Source organism: Rhamphochromis longiceps, linkage group LG12, assembly GCF_057381845.1.
Source record: "Rhamphochromis longiceps isolate RC_006_pf linkage group LG12, R_longiceps_female_GT1.1, whole genome shotgun sequence".
NCBI classification, from domain to species: Eukaryota; Metazoa; Chordata; class Actinopteri; order Cichliformes; family Cichlidae; genus Rhamphochromis; species Rhamphochromis longiceps.
In genome coordinates, this window is record NC_140568.1 from 521300 (window position 1) to 540772 (window position 19473).

The 19473-nt window shown below is 44.0% G+C and overlaps 1 protein-coding gene across 2 annotated transcripts in view; it reads right to left on the minus strand.

The window, feature by feature from the left end:
• Nucleotides 1-3330: 3330 nt before the first annotated feature.
• The window catches only part of zfr (zinc finger RNA binding protein), a 41403-nt gene continuing 25260 nt past the window's right edge, over nt 3331-19473 (minus strand). Inside the window, exons 11-20 of one of the 2 annotated variants that reach the window (XM_085424255.1) lie at nt 19201-19346; nt 18478-18643; nt 17689-17891; nt 16836-16986; nt 16133-16274; nt 14102-14199; nt 13189-13284; nt 8395-8506; nt 6873-6970; nt 3331-4336 (exon numbers count right to left, since the gene is read on the minus strand). In XM_085424255.1, coding sequence (XP_085280381.1) covers nt 4154-4336; nt 6873-6970; nt 8395-8506; nt 13189-13284; nt 14102-14199; nt 16133-16274; nt 16836-16986; nt 17689-17891; nt 18478-18643; nt 19201-19346 — 1395 coding nt within the window. In that variant the 3' untranslated portion in view covers nt 3331-4153. Of the gene's footprint in view, nt 4337-6872; nt 6971-8394; nt 8507-13188; nt 13285-14101; nt 14200-16132; nt 16275-16835; nt 16987-17688; nt 17892-18477; nt 18644-19200; nt 19347-19473 lie in introns of those variants that run through there. The other variant, XR_014913885.1, reaches the window with a different exon arrangement.

Here is a 19473-nt window from a genome sequence, read left to right on the forward strand (position 1 = left end):
GCTGCAGCAAGAGTCCTGACAGGGACTAGAAAGAGAGAGCAGATTTCTCCTGTTTTGGCTTCCTGTTAAATCCAGAATTCAAAATCCTGCTCCTCACATACAAGGTCTTAAATAATCAGGCCCCATCTTATCTTAATGACCTTGTAGTACCATATCAGCCTATTAGAGCACTTCGCTCTCGCTCTGCAGGCCTACTTCTTGTTCCTAGAGTATTTAAAAGTAGAATGGGAGGCAGAGCCTTCAGTTTTCAGGCCCCTCTTCTGTGGAACCAGCTTCCAGTTTGGATTCAGGAGACAGACACTATCTCTACTTTCAAGATTAGGCTTCAAACTTTCCTTTGATAGAAACTCCCTCAGCAGTATTGCTAATGTGTCTTCTTGAGCAGGGGGACCTTGTGGGCCCTGCCAGATTTCTATCCACTCGAGTGTAGTGTGTTATTGATGGTGTTTTTGGTGACTGTGGTCCCAGCTGCATACAGATCTTTAACAAGTTCCTCCCATGTGGTTTTGGGCTGATCCAGCACCTTTCCTATAATCACCCTCAGCCCTGTGGTGTAAAGTGCTTTGAGTGCTCAAATAAAGTAGAAAAGTGCGATATAAGAACCAGTCCATTTACCACGAGGCAAGGAGCTCTCTCATATTCTGGTTCCAGGCTTCTGGAGGGCATCGCTGCAGCTTCCCACCCTCGTTATCAAGCACATTTGTGACAAAGACATTCTCACCCTCACTGACACGACAAGATTTCGATTTATGTATCTGTGTATTTTCTATGTTTGGTTTTTTTTTTTGTGTTTTTGTCTCTTACAGATGCAGCAGTTGGTGATACATTGTGGATTTCTATTTGCTGGTTCTGATAACATCTTCCTCCCTTGAAAATAAATTCTTAGTAGCACCAGGCAGATTTTTTTTATGCATTAGTTTTGTTTGCGTAATTTGCATTAAAATGTCTCATGACTCATATTCTCCTACTGACAGTGTGATAGATTATTAGTCAAAGTTTAGTGTAAAGTAAAGCAGTCGTGGTCAAAGGTGACTTGATTTATTTAGAAAAGAATGTAAATATACAAATAAGAGTAAAAATGTCCCATCAAAGTGAGGTTAAATAATGCTTCAACTGTAAACATACTCCACCAATCTCTATTAAACAGCCGTGTACCACAGGCCTTCAAGCTGGCAGTAGTTAACCTGTTGCTTGACCCAGCTGTCTTAGCTAATTATAGGCCAATCTTCAACCTTCCTTTATTAAAAAAAAACAAAAACCTTGAAAGAGTGGTTGTAAAAAAGCTAAAAGACACACTGGTTCACTGTGTCCATTTCATGCTTTGCTTCTCCAAAATGTGCAACGTACACACATGCAGAAGTTGCAGTATGCTGCAGTAACAGCAGAGCGACATTTTTGATTTCGAGGCAACACGAACAGAATCACAGGAAATGTTTAAATGAATCTCCAGTTTGTTAAAGTTGTGGCTGCGGAAATAGACTAGTCTGCTCGGTAAAAAGAAACAGAATATGGCATATAACACATTCATGCAGCCTGGTCCTACCAGCTGCAGCCTTGTTCTACGAACAAGTTACAGGGTTGTGTAACATCCTGCATGTGTCAGCATTCCCCGTTTAGCTTTGGTCAGAGATACAGCTGCTATTAAAGTGTTCAGTAAAAAGGAGGGAAACAGGCTGTTAAGCAGTCTGCTGCATGTGAAAACCAAAAACAGGTGTGGAACAGGAGACTAAGGCTACGTTCACACTGCAGGCGAAAGCGCATCAAATCCGATTTTTTTGACCCTATGCGACCCATATCCGATCATGCTATGACAGTGTGAACGGCGCAAATCCGATATTTTCAAATCCGATCTGGGTCACTTTCGTATGTGGTACTGAATCCGATACATATCCGATGTTTTAGAAAGCGACTGCTGTTTGAACGGTCAAGTCGCATTAAATCCGCCTTTTACGTCACCGACACAAGACTGAAGCCAATTATCAGCGCCCGAGAAGACATCGCGAACGCTTCCTAGCCATCCAGTGTAGATGTCAGTGAAACTGTTGGGAAGACAACGTAAACATTTTATTTGTACTGTATAATCTGCAGATTCTGACAGAAATCTGCAGCTATCCTTTGAAGCACCGCTCCTCTCTTAAACAGCAATAAGGATCATTATTAGGTTATTTACATTATTATGTAAATAACAAAATAACTTAAAGCAAAAATTGGGAAACGTAAAGTCCGAAGTCTTTATATTAACGGCCATCAGTCAAACAATACTGTTTGTTCTTGGTCTAAACAGAGCGCGTTGTGTGTGACATCTTCTTTTGCGCATGCGGGCCGCTTTGAGCGTTCACACTAGAGCGCGTTTGCTGTCGCATTTTATTTGTAGTGTGAACGAGACGACAAAAAAATCGGATTTGATCAAAAAATCGGAATTGAGCATTAAGACCTGCAGTGTGAACGTAGCCAAAGAGGTCCTAAAATAAAAATTGAGGCTGCAGGCAGCGATGAGGGTCCTGGTGCACGTTTGGATGTGCCACGGTCGAGCCAACCTACAGCTCGAGTGTGTGGCTGGGTCTGAGATGCACTGCAATGTCCTGCTTGTAGAAAACGTTTCTGAATTTCTGTGACAAACCTGCTACGTAGGAGATGACAGCTTTGTCTCATCTGTCGCTCAGCTTCTCCCCACTTGGTGTTTGACCTCGTTTCCTCTGCATCTTTGCTGAAGGCCCGATGAAATAACCACGTTTTAAGAACATTCGTTACACGCGTGTTCATTCTCCTTCCCTTTGTGACTCAGAAAAGTCAAAGATAGAAAAACACTTAACCCTGCATACAGGTGGTTTGTAATTACACTCATACACAACAGCACTAACCAGCACACTGCAGTTCCCCTCGCTCTATTCTCATGCTCAGTTTGAGCTTCAGATCATCCTGACTATAAATTACTCACACCTCCATGCAGTCACTTTTGTACACAACATATTTGCGCAAGTCCTTTACATTTGTAACTCTATATTTATGTTAGTATTTCTCTATCATCATCTCTGTTTCTGCACTCATTTTATGAAAGTGCTTGTTGAGTTGTTATAGCAGCAAACTTCCCTCTGGGATCAATAAAGTTCCTCAGATTCTGATCGATGCCCGAGTTACTGCCATGGGATTGGCCCACATACTTGCCTTACCAAGCAGCTGAACGGGTCAGTCAGTGAGTAAATGTAGGGACAGCAGGGTACTTACTTGCATCATGAGGAAAAATGTGCTCCGGAGAAACAGGTGGAAATGCATTTACTGTGCTGGACGTGCGAGCAGAGCACAGTGAACATTCAGAGGAGGACAGACATCTCTCAGTCAGTAATAATCTTTATTCCTTTTCCTCAGGACAGAACTGATTTAGCACCTAACCAAGGTATGAGGCAAGCAAGCCAATACAATCCCCATTACACAAGAAAACTAATTTAAAAGCCAGAACAGTCGGCAGTGTCAACGTAGCCACTTTTTCCACAAATCAAAACTTGTCTTTTTACATCTATAGATTACACAAATACTTATTATATATGCAAATGAATAGACAAAACTACATACCTGGGCTTACAATGTCACTACTAACAAAGGTATCTCAACACTGAAATATTCTTCATAGTCTGCTGCATCCCATAGGTCTTCATCTGAAGTGTAGATTAGCATTGAAACGTAACAAGACCACAGCATCAAACAGCACTTGCATTAAGCACAGGGATACAGGAACTTTGACATATCTGTTGGCCAAATAAAAGGTTCACAATAACAACAAAAACACAGACCAGCTCTGAATGCAACTGTACAGATGAATGAAGGCATTGATATTTCTCCTCACGCTTCCTTCTGACCCACATTACACTTCAGTCCGGCTCCACTTTAAACACACAGGTGGGGAGCAGTGACACAAGCTCTGCTGTATTCATTCTTGTAAGAAGCACGTCAGGTAAAAACGTCCGTCTAGCACAGAGTCCTCAGCCCTCACGGTAAGAAATCTACAACTAATAACAATACACGTGTGTGTCATACAAAGTCAGGCTGTAGTTAGGCTGGTACACCTGGAGCTTAAAAACAAAGAAGCCAGTACACAGGAGACGAGCATACGACATTTTAGTACAGCTGGTATGTAGATTCAATTCATAACGCAAGCTTAGAAACTGTCGTAATCTTTCTTGTCTTTTTTGCCTTCGCCCTCGAAGCTGTCTGTGCCATCGCTGTTGTCACGGCGACGCTTCCGGCTGTTGCGGATGCTGAAGCGAGGGTTCATCTGCGGTAGAGGGTCCATTCCCAAAACTTTATGAATCTGACGGAACGCCAGCAGCCTAAGAGCAAACTAAACACACAAAGTTGGAGAACATTTGAGTCAAAGAGCAGAAGCAAAGCTTTCAACAGTCTCGGATGTGCACGTTTGGGGGGTTATTTACTCTTTGTGTGACCTGATCAACTACTTGGCAAAAACCTGACAGAAGGGCAAAGCCAGTAATTCCACTGGGGCACCAGGAGGAAGGGAAGCAAGGCCGGGAATGCTGCAGGTGGATTTAACGTGACATCCACGCTGGAGTACGGGTACAGAGTACGCTAGCAGGATCATCATGGGGTTCACTGCTGTCAGCAGGATGGAGGTCAGAAGACAGAGTTATTGGGAGAGAGTGGTGGGAGCAACGAGAGTCAGAGATGTTCCCTGGGAGTGAGCAGGATGGACAGGACAGCGTGCAGACGAGGGATAGAGCATATACTGGGTTTGTATTCATCTAATGGAGGACTGATAAGGAATGGGAAGGACAGCTACAGTTAGAAGACGGAGAACCAGCTTCAGCAAAACAACGTTGGTGAAGTCTGGAGAGGCCTCAGAACCATCTCGGGCCACAAACATCAGAACTCTCTGCCTGGGGGGGATGTGAGGTGGGCAAATGAACTGAATCATTTCTTCAACAGATTTGATTCAGCCATGAGACAGTCTGCAACATCGGCTGCAGACTCACCCACCCCCACTGCTGCTGCTCCACCTCTGACACTTCACACGTCCTCTACTCACCCTGCTCACTCCCCCCCACCCCCAACAACAGCATCCAATACACACTCAACACAAGGCTCCAGCCTGTCTCTCTCAACCACCCAGGTTAGGAGGGAACTGAGGAGGATTAAAGCCAAGAAGGCAGCGGGTCCAGATGGCATCAGCTCGAAGGTCGTCAGGTCCTGCGCGGACCAACTGTGTGGGGTGATGGAGCACCTCTTCAACCTGAGCCTGAGGCTGGGGAGAGTCCCACAGCTCTGGAAAACCTCCTGTGTTGTACCAGTGCCAAAGACTTCACGCCCCAAGGACCTCAACAGCTACAGGCCGGTGGCTCTGACATCCCACCTGATGAAGACCCTGGATTGGCTGGTCCTAGCTCAGCTTTGGCACCTGGTGAGCTCATCACTGGACCCACTTCAGATTGTTTACCAGCCTGGCATTGGAGCGGACGATGCCGTCATTCACCTCCTACATCGTTCCCTCTCTCACCTGGAGACCGCTGGAAGCACTGTGAGAATCATGTTCTTTGATTTCTCCAGTGCCTTCAACACTATTCTTCCCACGGTCCTGGACCATCACCTCACTACCTGGATTTTGGACTACCTCACCGACCGAACACAGTATGTGAGGACTCAGGGCTGTGTGTCGGACAGGGTCGTCTGCAGTACGGGGGCCCCACAGGGAACGGTTCTGGCTCCGTTCCTCTTCACCATCTACACTGCAGACTTCTCCCACAATTCCACCCAGTGCTTCCTGCAGAAGTTCTCTGATGACTCTGCAATAGTCGGCCTCATCACTGATGGGGACGACAAGGAGTACAGAGGTCTGACCCAAGACTTTGTGGACTGGTGCCAGCTGAACTACCTCCAGATCAACGCCAGTAAAACCAAGGAACTGGTGGTAGACTTCCGCAGGCACAAGCATTCTCCACTGCAACCACTGAACATCCAAGGTATGGACATCGAGGCTGTGGACAGCTACAGGTACCTTGGTATTCATCTGAACAACAAACTGGACTGGACTCATAATTCAGACGCCCTCTACAGGAAAGGGCAGAGCAGGCTGTACCTGCTGCAGATACTCAGGTCTTTTGGAGTGGAGGGCCCACTCCTGAACACCTTCTATGACTCTGTGGTGGCCTCAGCCATCTTTTACGGTGTGGTCTGCTGGGGACAGGAAGAGACTGAACAGGCTGATCCGCAGGGCCAGCTCTGTTCTGCCCTCTGGACCCAGTGGAGGTGGTGAGTGACAGGAGAACGGTGGCTAAGCTGTCATCCCTGTTGGACAACATCTCCCACCCCATGCAGGAGCCTCTGACAGCACTGAGCAGCTCCTTCAGTGGCTGCGGCACCCACGGTGTGGGACGGAGAGATTTCACAAGTCTTTCCTCCCCACTGCTGTCAGACTCCACAACAAAGACCTCAACTGATCAAACACATCCACACATGTGCAATAACACTGAGTGTAATACTCTTTTTCTGACAAAGTTGTACTTTTGTATTCTTTTACTCAGTTGTATATAGCATTTGTATTCTATTTTATTCTACTGTATATAGTATCTTATTTTTATTTTATTCCATTCCAGTGTTTTCTAATTTCTGCTACATAACGAAAGAAATTTCCCACCTGTGGGACTAATAAAGGTCATCTGATCTTATCTCTAATGCTAATGATGTCAAACAACAATCAGATTGCCAGGTGCTGAATCTAACAGGTGGTTTGCTCAGATCTTTGAAGGAGAAATGCTTTATGATCATGTAACCACAATCTTAAAAATCAAACAAAAGCAACTCATCTTAAATATTTTCAAATGCTAAACGTGTCTGCATGTTTACAGAGATATCGATTTTTTTACTTGGGCACTTGAGGTAATGTCCTCTCTCTGCTGCTCTCCCAAAGTCGCCAGGGTATCCACGGGCTTCTTTTCACAGGGATCTACCAGTCCTGGTCCACCTAGTGGGAAAAACACACTTCATTAGGAGGTATTCAAATCCTACTGATCAACACACCAACCAGCCAATAGGCCAGATGTTGGAGGTTTGAGTATACGTTACGATTTCTAATGTGAATATAAAACCACCCATCAAACCCTTTGATTGTCACAGATCTGGTTCTTTATATCTTCTTGCATAAAGCATTAGATGCGTTTACACCAAGTGCAGCCTTTACTGCTCTTAGAGCTCTTACAGCAAGGGAAAATAAAATATAAAAGGAAGACACAAGGTGGTCCTATAAACATTAGCAAACAGAAGCAAATCTACTCTACAAACTCGGACCATCTTATCCTGATTGCCAGTGAACGATTTCACTTGCTGCAAAAACTCACCACAAATAACTTGCTCCATTCATCCGGGCATTTTCCTATGCTAATTGTTTTCTAACATTCACACCCCGGCTCCAAAGGATGCATCACAGAAAAACTGGGGCTTGCTATCTCCCCCAAGGCTATTTGGATCGGCCTCCTGATCTACAGCCATGGGTGCACACAGCTTCATGCCCAGACATCTGCATCTGGTGTGCTCTTAAAAGTGTTCCTTTGGAGCATGTATTTTGAATTTGCCTGCACTGAAACGCGATCCAAGTGTCGGGAGAGCACACGAGGTAAACAAATGTTAACGGCTAAAAGAAACCTAGCTGAATTAGGAGCAATAAAGGACGTGGGTACAGAAACACACCCAATACTTCTGCATGGTTATAAAATCAGTCCTGAAAATGTTCACAATTCCGTGCTCCCTCAGTATTTCACATTCTCAGCACCTCTGACCTGTGGACACTGAAGAGCTACAGGGGTTGATTTTTGTTGGTGATATTTTACTGAAGCCCTTCAGCTTCCCTGACTGAAGCAATCAGATCCCAGATCAGAACAAAGGGAAGGAAGTTTGATTCATAATGAATGCATTCACCACAGTCACACAATGACCGTCAGTGGGAGTGGTGAAATAGCCTTATTTAAATTGGGAAATTGTAGCTTTGATCAGAACAATGGTTTCAGTTCCTCCTGTGAAAGAGCCGCCTGACAACAGCTTAAACCCAGAAAACTCACTGTGAAGTTAGCTGAAAGACATTTTGCTACTATTAGACATTTCTTACATGTTTCCCTGACAAATACCACCTATATTAGAACATTTAACATGACTGCAACTAATGAAAAATATAATTTAACTGAGGGGAAATGAAGATAACCCCAAAACAAAAAGAAAAAATTGAAAAGAAATAAAATCTGGAGAATACAAAACTTTAATAACTCAACAAAAGCCAAGAACAGAAGCAGAACTGGCCCACCGTTCTGCCATTTAGTTTTGATTTAAGAACAGAAATGGAATCAATTTTCTTCAAGTACAAAACTAACAATGCAAAAGAAAGCCAAACCACCTTACCTGGGAGTAAAATCCCAGAGGAGATGCATTCAAAGACACGTCTCAGTGCATCACCAGGGCTCAGAGGGGCAGACGCGCTACTGATGGCCTTCTCGACCAGTAGCTCCATGGCCTGAACAGAGCACACAGAGGAACAGAAGATGTTAGAGATGGTTGGGAACAGCATCGTGGCTTTTCTCACACCACTTTTATTAATTAAGATACCTAATATTTTACACTACCTTTAAATATTTCAAATATACCAGCAAAGCTTTAGAAAGGTTTCTGACTTTGTTAGTGCTGTAGCTGCTGAGTTCAGCATTTACACAGTTCAACAGTCAGGAGCCAGACTTTCAGTGGAAGGTTTGAAATGGCTTTGAGCAGTATCCCAAACAGCTGATTCTGCTCATCCAGATGTTTTCAGTGGGAGAAACGTTTCATCATCATCATCATCATCATGTGACTTCTTCAGTCTCACCTTATAAACAGGACACTGACCTCACAGCCCACTGAAGGAACAATGGGCTGGGATCTCAGTTTATTGATCATCAATATGCAAACCGTGATGACCATTGATCAACAACCATTGATCAACAACCACTGATCAATGGCCATGAGTCCCATTCACAGAGAGTTGGGGAATGGCTACAATCACAGCATTGTAAGATGGTGACAGATGGACCCTTAGGCCCCCTCCTCGATTCAGAGATGGTCTTTCCCTTTTCACGTAAATGGCCTCCTTGACTCGGCGCTCAAACCAGCGTTCCTACCTGTCCAGGATGTTACATCCTCATCATTGAAAGAGTGTCCACTGGCCTGTAGGTGTGAATAGACTGCAGAGTCCTGGCCTGATGGCTCTTCTGTGTTTATGGACTGAGCATGCACCAAGACGTTTAGAGCAGGAATTCTCACAGCTTTAACATCTGTAAGTTTTTGGCAGATTTCTCCAGGGTGCACAGTGTGGCCTGACAAAAAAAAATAAAAATCTGAAGATACTGGACAAGTATCAACAGCCGATAAACCTGACCTTAAAGTCATGTCCTTAAGAATTAAGGACAAACTCCCAAGTCATTTCAAATGTCCTCAAGGGGACAATGAGCTGGTCCAGCATTCCACAACAAAAATGAAAAGCTGATGCTCCTCACCAACATGATCCGATATATCCCAGGGCCACCGGTACTGGACGGATCATTCCCCCTCATCCCTGGACTCAGTTTCATCTACAAAAGGCTTGTTAGTGGGCCTGACGAGATCCTTGAAGTAGCCCTTCCACTGCCGGATTACGTCCTGAGCTCAGTAGCACTCCATCCACATTTAGTGCACAAATTACAAAATCAACCCGTGACCTAGGGTGTCCCAGTGCTGCGTGCACTTATGAACACCCTTATGTTCAAATATGGTATTCTGTTATTGGACTTGTGTGCTAATGACATGTCCACACCAGACACCATTCAGGCGCAGATCAGGCAGGCCATTTCTTCCAGTCATGCCCCCTTAGGTCTCACCGTCGTTGGCCACATGAGGGTCGAAGTCTCTCAGCAGGACATTAGCGCTGAGAAATGGTTACCCGCCAGCACTGCACCCAGTGGCTCTAAACGCCCCTCTCCACTAGCATGCACTTGGCTCAACACGGCTAGACTCTACTCGGCTGTAATCGTTTTCCATTACAATCGAGTACCAACTAATGTGTGTGAGGTCATTACAGCAAAACAGTGGAAAGCCCCATGACATCATTAGTATGTGACTCACACAACACAACAATGGAGTACATTGAATGAACTTCGATCGCTTAGTACACCAGCCGAATAGAGACTAAAAAAAAAAAAATTACCTGGTACCAGGTACTACGACCTAATGGAAAACCCTAAAAACCAAGTCAGTACCAGCAGAAACGGCTGAAGCAGAATGGGTACTGGGAACTGTTTTTCAGTGCATAACTACAAACGATAAGTCAGGACTTGTTCCCTGACACAAAGGTCAATGGAAACAATAGAGTCCCAATATACCAAATATTCACTGGAAAAATCCCAACATACAGGTAGCCAGCCAGAGGGGTACAAGAATACCCACCCCTGCCCACAGCCTCTAACCAAGGACAACTCGAGACTGGATCAGATCCCAGAGTGTCTCTTTAGCCTCACACATCAGTTCAGGCTCCTTCCCAACCAAAGAGGTGACATTCAGAGATCGACAGACCACGTGACTTTCACGAGTTGCATTGCAGGTACGAGTGGCAGCAAAATTAAAACACTGCATCAAGCGCTAGCACTTCCAGCAAGGGGTAATCATTAATTCTGCTGTTTTAATCCCTACTTGCATTTTATTTGCTCCAAAAACAGTTATGTACAAAACGAAGGAGAGCACGGCAGACAAGACAGACAAAAGGCCAAAAAATTAAAAATTAAAAAATAAATAAATAAAAAAGGTACGAGGAAAAAAAATCAAAGGGTTGAAAGGGTTAGACCCATACAAGCACACAGAGCGGACTAAAGACGTTAGCGTGCTGCCCAGCTTTCATCGCGCTCATATTTATAATTATATGGTCCTAAGTGTGAGTGCATACACTCATGAAGGGTTTGGTAACTTCAGATTCCTGCAACAAGCCCAGCTCCAGTTTACCGGCGGATGGGTACAGGACACTGACATGTGCCGAGTAGCCCGATACGTAGGTGGACACCAGGTTTTATTCTAAGTAAAGGGCAACCCTTCAAAAAAACAGACAGAGCAGTGGAGTAGCCAAGGCAATAGAACAATATAAAACTTGATTACCAAAATATAATTTATTTCACATAAAAGATTTAAAACAGTTAAAAACACCTCTGGCCAGGGAGAACACACAGTAAAAACATAAAAACAACACTAAAAGTCCAGTGGCATCAGCCACAGCAATAATAATAATGGATTGCATTTATATAGAGCTTTTCAAGACCCTCAAAGCGCTTTACAATTCCACTATTCATTCACTCTCACATTCACACACTGGTGGAGGCAGCTACAGTTGTAGCCACAGCTGCCCTGGTCAACACCAGTAGGCAGTAGGTGAAGTGTCTTGCACAAGGACCAAGACAGACAGAGCTGGGGATCAAACCGGCAACCTTCCGGTTACAAGATGAGCTTCCCAACCTCCTGAACCATGGTCGCCCCACTAAAATCAGAACGGGGCAAAGAAAACCCAGCGACGTCCCCGGCCGTCCTGTCTGTCTCTTCGCTCCGCAGTACTAGAAGAGAGAGGGGCAGCGACAGTCACTGTTCTTTCCAGTGAAAGGGATTTCTTGTACCACCGTGTGTTTCGGGACTTGCCCCACAATCCAGGCCCTCCGTCGCCTCTTCGTGACCTCGGAAACATGACTTGAACAATTTTTCTTCCACGAAGGAATCCGATAAAAACCGATCGCTTTACCCGTCGGCTTCCAGCGGCTGTCATGCGACCGGCTATGGCAGTTAATAATACAACAGCTTCTTGCCATTCTTTGCGTCTCTGTTTATCTCTGTGTGACCGTTTTCTTGTGCGCAGTAGCCACTTGTACCTACAATCCTTTGCGGTTTTACTCCGGAAATGACGTCACATTTTTGATCTCTATAGCCAGTCCCAGCAGCCGGGAACTGGAATGCCACAGCCTCTACCCTTGATTGTCACTTCACCCTTATGGCATCTACTGGAGGTGGTAAGGCCACAGGAGGGTGGACTGTTGTCTTCTCTTTGCCCACCAGCTGTGAACGGGACTCTGTAGTGGGGCCTCTGTATACCCATCCTGGGCAGGGTAACTTCGTCCCTGCATTTTTATTTTTCATGAGAACATTCTTCTATAATCAGAAATGGAAAATTAAGGAAATTTCATTTCTATTCTCGTTTCATTTTAGTCTTTAAGAATCTGATTTATCAAAACAACCACAACACTTTCTGTGACTGTAATATCAATTCAATGCACATGAAGGCAAAGCAACAAATGAACCATTTCCTCCAGCACTAAACAGACTTCATTCAGCATATTAACCCACACAATGAGGTGCCTGGGGGGGCATCTGAAGGATAGTCAAGACCACCATAGAAATTTCTAAGTAAAAAATAATTAAGTAAAATTTATTTATATAGCACATTTCACAGATAAAAATCACAAAGTGCTTTACAGTAAGATCAGACATACAAGTTAAAATTAATTAAATTAGTTAAAAGCCCGTTTGTATAAAAATGTCTTCAGCTGCTTTTTAAAGGAGTCAGTAGAGTCCAGACAGCGTAAAGACAACGGCAGAGAGTTCCACAGCCTAGGTGCCAGTGCCTGAAAAGCCCGATCCCCACGTGTTTTAAATCTAGTACGTGGGACCACCAGTAGCCTCTGACCTGAAGACCTAAGTGCTCGGGATGAAGCATGAGGTTTCAACAGGTCAGAGATATACTGGGGAGCTTCACCATGCAGAGCTCTAAAAGTTACAACTAAAATTTTAAAATGAACCCTAAAATTTACAGGCAACCAATGAAGAGAAGCCAAAACTGGAGTAATGTGTGACCTCTTGTTTGTACCAGTTAAAAGTCTTGCCGCTGCATTCTGTACAGACTGAAGGCGATCCAGAGCTGATTTGTTAAGACACGTAAAAAGACCGTTACAATAATCCAAACGAGAAGAGATAAAAGCATGAATAATCATCTCAAGTTCTGCCTTTGACACCAGTAGCCTGAGTTTAGAAATGTTTCTTAGATGATAAAAACAGTTCCGGACAAGTTGTTTAGAGTGTTTCTCTGAATTTTACAATTCCATTATAAAAACCGCAAAGTGTCAAAACGCACTGCGGTTGAGGTCTAATGTTAATGGCACTTACCCATCCGGGGAATGCTGACCACGTGGGAACTCGCTGGCAGAGGTCTCGCAGGATTCGGATGATGATCACGCAGGACTGAAGACCATTGGCTCTAGCCTTTGATGCAATAAAGTTAGGTTTATGGAGTGACCCAGCGTGATAAGAGATGGACCAAACACGTTAATCAGTTTCATTGTAGAGGCTCCAAATACTACTGTGCATAATGGAAGCTTGAGTATGGTTCGATTTGCATATAAGCCATAACTGTTTGCAATCAGCTGCCATTCCCAGTAGTCTTGGACCTCGCAGTTAGTAAGGGAAGTCACAGTTTGCAAGATGCACAAGAAATGAGGACTTTTCTTGCCATCTTCTAAACCCTGACCCCAGATTTGTCCAGGTATCTCACAAACAGGGACTTAAAGTACAAGAGTCCACCTGAGAGGAGAATATAAGGACTGAAAGAGGCAAGGAAATCTGTTTTACTTTGCCTGTGCTTTGCCTGGTAGCAAAATCAAAGCAAAATATACAGATGTTCCTTTTTCTCTCAATCCTCATTGTACAAAATATATAGAATAAAACAATACAAACATTGAACATGAAAGCACTTCTGGATGGTACAACCTTGTGCTGGTTACTGTGCAGCCTTATGGAATCACATGTCACTATATGTCAGTCTAAATTGGATTGGGGATACAAGGATGCCAATTCTTTGCTAGGTTTTTTTGTGAGAGATTCAAATGAACTTGGGTTATCATCTCTACATACAACATACTTTGACCAGATTTTTGTTGGCACAGATGACATCCTTGAATATATGTGTGTGTGTTTTTGCTATAAATAGTTTAATTATAACCCAAAAAAACCAAACAAATGAATATACTGAAATAATGCATCTCATAAGGCTACAAGAAGAAAGTAAAATGATGTTCCGAACCTGGAACCACTTAGCGTGGCGCAGAACAGCCAGAGCGTCAAGGCATTTTTGCCTGTCCAAGACGTCCACTGGGTCTTTCACCATACCCGAGGTTACATCTAAAAATGAATTCCAAGTGTCAAAATGGTGATGAGGAATGGGTGTTTGACCAGGTCAGCGAGGCTGGCAGAGAACAAACACATTGCCACACATACCAGCTTCTCTTTCCGTAACAACCTACACTTGCTTTTTCAGAATTTCAAAGAGATCACTGACATTTGAAAAACACAGCAAAACACTAATGTCAAAGCTTTGTTTGCAGACAGTGTACAGCATGTTAGGTCATTATGTTTACAGACTCACCTAAGACGAACAGACCAATACCATAGCTACACTGAGTGTTTGGTCACAAATGTTTGAAGCCAAAACTGTTTTATCAGGTAATTGTGTTTGTTGGCAACTGGTAAATTAATATGGACGTTTTGTAGATGTTTCTTGTTCAAGCACTGAGAATCAAGGGATTCGACAGCTAATGATGAACTGTGTTACAATTAGGAAGAACGGGCAAATAGCAAGTGACCTGATAAAAAAAGTGGCACAGCAACAGTAGGTGTGGCAAAGTTTTTGGGATGTGAGAAAACCTTGGTCAAAAATCCTTCCGAAGCTCTCAGGCCCTACCAACCCTTTCATAGGAGACGATGTACTAGTGTCGAAAGAAAGTGAGGGGGAGGAAAAATTTAACTCTGTGCTCAAGTTGTATATTACATCAGATATATATATCTATATATAGATATATATAGATATAGATAAAAAAAATATATATAAAAAGAGGAAGCAATGGTTGCTGAAGAGGAGAAGTACAAGAAAACAAAAGGGTTAGGATATCATGCATGCAAAAACCTAACATCAGTAGTTTGGAATAAGACCCCAACAATCATTATATACCAGAAGCCATATTCAGGTGCAACCACAGATTCCTCTGCCATAGTCTCCTTTCCTGAACTTTTATTAATACTCCCCTAAGAATAATCCTCAGAACAATCATCACAGTTACTGATTCAGTAGAATAGCTGACCATCTTCAAATCGTTTGTACTCCTTTTTCCATAATGTCTGAGGTTAAAGGTGTTTGCTTTTAGCTAAACATGAGCTGCTTTGAGCCCAATTTTGAGTGCAGTTTATGTAAAAAGACGACACGAATCAACTCAGGGGAGCACTTTAGAACAGGGGACGTCAGCATGGTGAAGTGTTCAGTACACAAAAGGAACATTTGTTTCCTGTGACAAAATCACAACCAAATTTCTCCAACTCGGCCAAATCTTGATTACAAAAGCAACGCAAAATTCCCACCTGTGCACAACTAGTTCAGATTAAACTTTAAGACATGTCGTGTCTCCTACGTCTGTTCATTTATCACTTAGACGCGTACAGGAATTGTCTTTTGTCGCATAGCTTGATGGAAATTTGGGAAAAAAAGTAATGTATGTCTCCCAACAACAAAATGGAAACAATCCCCTGAAACACAGGAAACAAAACAGAATCTCACCTGGGAATAACTAGACTTAACACAATGCAAACACTGATCATGCTTTGTTTAAAGGATAACGATAGCATCTGAGAGGTAAGAATTACAGAGCAAAAGCACGAGAGCAATACTGCTGGCACATACCCTTTTCATTTTCTTTACAACAAAACAAAGTAGTAATGAGAACCACACAATTACAAGACTCAGACAATCTTTAGGTTGGACGTCTCATAAAGCAGATTATAGAAATCTGAGGTTTCATTTAGGTTTTAAAAACTATAATTTGCTGTTTACATAAAGGCAGTTCACACTGTGCACAACACAGTAAAGGTAAGAAATGATCTCTCATGTTAATGAGCTCTTTCAGCTGAATCAAATAAGGAACATGGACTAGACCACTACAACGGCAAAACCACCGTGTGCCAGCAGGACAGTGCTCTTCAGAGCATCAACCAACATACTGAAACTGATTTTACAGAGAGATAAATATCAAAAAAAGAAAGCGAAAGGCTGTCTTGGGTTTCCAACCTCCATCCCGGCCATTTTCCTCTCTGATGACGGGTGAAGTCAGCGTGATTGTCACTTGCATCTTTGGCTCGGTACAGGACGTCAGAATGATGGCTGCTTCCTGGACAGACCCTTTGACTTCATATTTCTCTGATGTTACCATCTGGAGGAGAACATTTTTTAAAAAGTGAAAATCAATTCATTTCCAAAAGAAATAACTTGAGGGGCGTACGTAGTCAGCTCAGTGGACACTTTCATATGTACAGTTAAACCCTGTGATGGTTAAGAAGGTAAACCAGCTTCATAGCGGTGAGGTTACTCTGCATCGCAGCCCCAGTCTGTGTGCGCGTACGGTAACTCTGTAATATGCAGCAAGAAAATCAGAGCTTCTTCATCCCTGAAAGCTGCTGAACCCCTCCAGTTTATACCCTCATTCAGTTCATGAGGACCCCTCAGGAAGTCTCCTGTGGGGCACAAAAATACTGGAACTGGTGCAAGTACACAACAGGTCACATGACAGGCTGCCGTATCAATACTCTCATCTAACATTACTCTGAGGCATATTCACAAGTAAATATTTAGGCAATCTGAAGAAAGAAGTTGGTCTTCATAAAAACAGCAGTTTGTATGCCTTGTGTCCGAACTGAGGCGGGTGATCTAAGTGGGGTGTCTGTCAAAGCTGCCACTAAAGAACAAGTGTGGGGTGACATGGTGAAGATATTACTGTTAGCTGTTTGGGGAGGTGCTCCACGATGGAGGTGAGGAGGCTCTTTGTGGGCTTCTCAGAGCAGAGCAGGACGAGATTGACATTCTTGTCCCCACGGAGCAGCAAGCCTTTGGCCAGGACACCAACCCTCATCACTCCCTTCAGGGCTCTGGGAAATGAGCAAAGCACAACAGCAACTATTAGACTTGAAATCCCCCTAAGTCAGCGAGTTTTCCTGCCTCAGGAGAGCCATGTCACTACATCAGTTTTTCTTTGGACACGAGAGTCAAACCTTGGAGTAAGTGGTTCTCAGCATAATCTTACACCCCCTCCTTCCCCAGGAGCACCGACTGCACTGTGTCAGTTGTTTTGCCTTTTTATTGTCACTACACACACGTACAGTGAGATTCAGAGCATCTCCGACCCAGCGCACACATGTGGGACAAGACGGGGGCACAGCTCTGCAGCACTACATACATGTGAACAGCACCACCTCAATGTGCCTTGGGTTGTTATAGCAACGCAGCTGGAAGTAGGTACTAAGTAGGAGAAGGTACTAAAAATAGTGGCAATGGCCACCTAGTAGATGCACCCACAGTATGAATATCAAAACCCTGCATCACTGTGTGCTCAGCTTATCACACATTTCAACTTGACCTCTAACCTCAAGGTTACTACAACCTAACCGCACACCCTAAAAGAGCCGGGCTGAGTACGTACCAGTGGTAAAGGGCTATTGGATCTGCCAAACAGAAATGATCTGAACTTCGGCACTGGCTCCTGACCGACCTTGAAACTGTCTCGGTGGGTTAGGGGCTTCATCAAAGACTGTTCTACTACTAAAACTAAAGATTGTCATCCACCCACAGACCTGTCTTTTGCTGGTTCTTTCTTCTCTTTGTCTTCTTCTTTGGTCTTGTCCTGGTCTGTAATTATGTCAGACACCAGTTTGAGAGCACGTTCTGTAATTGACACAATTTTCTGGATGGACTGAAGCTCATCTTCTGAGGGGTAGATGGCTGCATGCTTGGTCATAACGTAGCGGTCATCTGAGGAGTCGGGCCGGCGTGGAGGCTGTAAGATGGAACAGTTCAAACAGGTTTAGGTTTTATTAAATGACATGCCAGCGCTAAGATCAAAAAGCTTAAACAGGTATAAAAAAAACAGACTTTCAAATGATACATTTCACCTCTTAAAAGCCAAACCAAGAAAAAAACCGCGTTATTTTTTAACAATAACTGTCAATTGCATTTTTTGTTAATTCAAACAAGAGATGGCCATCGTAGTCAAACTCCGAATACACAACGAGATAGGAGAAAAGCTAAGTTCTTGGAGCCTTCACTGCAAAAGCCATAAATCTTCCTCAAATGTTCGTTAGTGCAACAGAACCGCAGGCAGCAGAGGGGTCCACAGTTCCTAGAACTATATCCTAAAGATCAGCCAGGCTCTTGTTTCCTTTTGTTCACTGCTAAGTCCAGCATGCTCATCGTTTTCAGTGATGGGCTCAGACTTTGTTAGTTGTTCCCTGTACATGACTAAAGACTGGGGGACAGAGCTTTCAGTCTGTGGCACCGTCAACCATAAGCTCTGTTGAGAGCTTATTTATTTTACAACTACTCTATTAGTGTCTTATTACAAAAACCCCAAAGACATCTCCTACCACAGGCCCCTGAGGCTGCAGGCCGGGCATGCCAGGGCGGACTCCGAGTAGACCAGGAGGGCCCGGAGGCCCTTGTGGATATCCTCCATCTGGCATACGACGCCGCTCATCCCAATGGTGCTGTTCCTCCTCCATGCGTCTCCAGTACATGTCTTCTTCATAACGCCTGAAAATGTAAACCAGAACTGGTCTCACTCAAATATTTTATCTGTCTGCTTCTTGCACCATGTAGAAACGTTTCACTGCTCCTGGGAAAAAAGCATGTATCATCTGTTGTACTTTATAGAAGGAAAATGGGGCGATCGTGGCTCAAAAGTTGGGTGTTCGTCTTGTAATCGGAAGGTTGCCGGTTCGAGCCCCGGCTCGGACAGTCTCGGTCATTGTGTCCTTGGGCAAGACACTTCACCTACTGCCGGTGGTCAGAGGGGCCGATGGCGCGATATGGCAGCCTCGCCTCTGTCAGTCTGCCCCAGGGCAGCTGTGGATACACCTGTAGCTGCCTCCACCAGTGTGTGAATGTGAGAGTGAATGAACAGTGGCATTGTAAAGCGCTTTGAGGGGTCCCAAAAAGCGCTATATAAATGCAATTATTATTATTAAAATGTAACAACCAATTACGCAAACAGACATAATATTACAGCCCATAGGTGACCTTTTGATAAGGCACTGGTGCATACATGACTCCACCATCTCCACCCACTAATAACAAGATCATAGCCATACCTCATCTCCATTCTCCAGCGCTCCTCCTCTTCTCTTCTTCTCCAATACTCTTCTTTCTGCATCTGCTTTCTCATCTTCTCCTCCTGGATCTTTCTGGCTCGAATGCTGGGTTTGACTTCTACTTGGAGGTCTGGGTTTACCTTTTTCTACAAAACAAAAACTGCAATCAAGAACTCGACTGGTTATAAACGTAAGGCTAAGCAGCTGTGCCCCCCGCTGACCATATGCCACGAGGGACGACATCATGATGATGATACTGTAACAAAGTGCTGT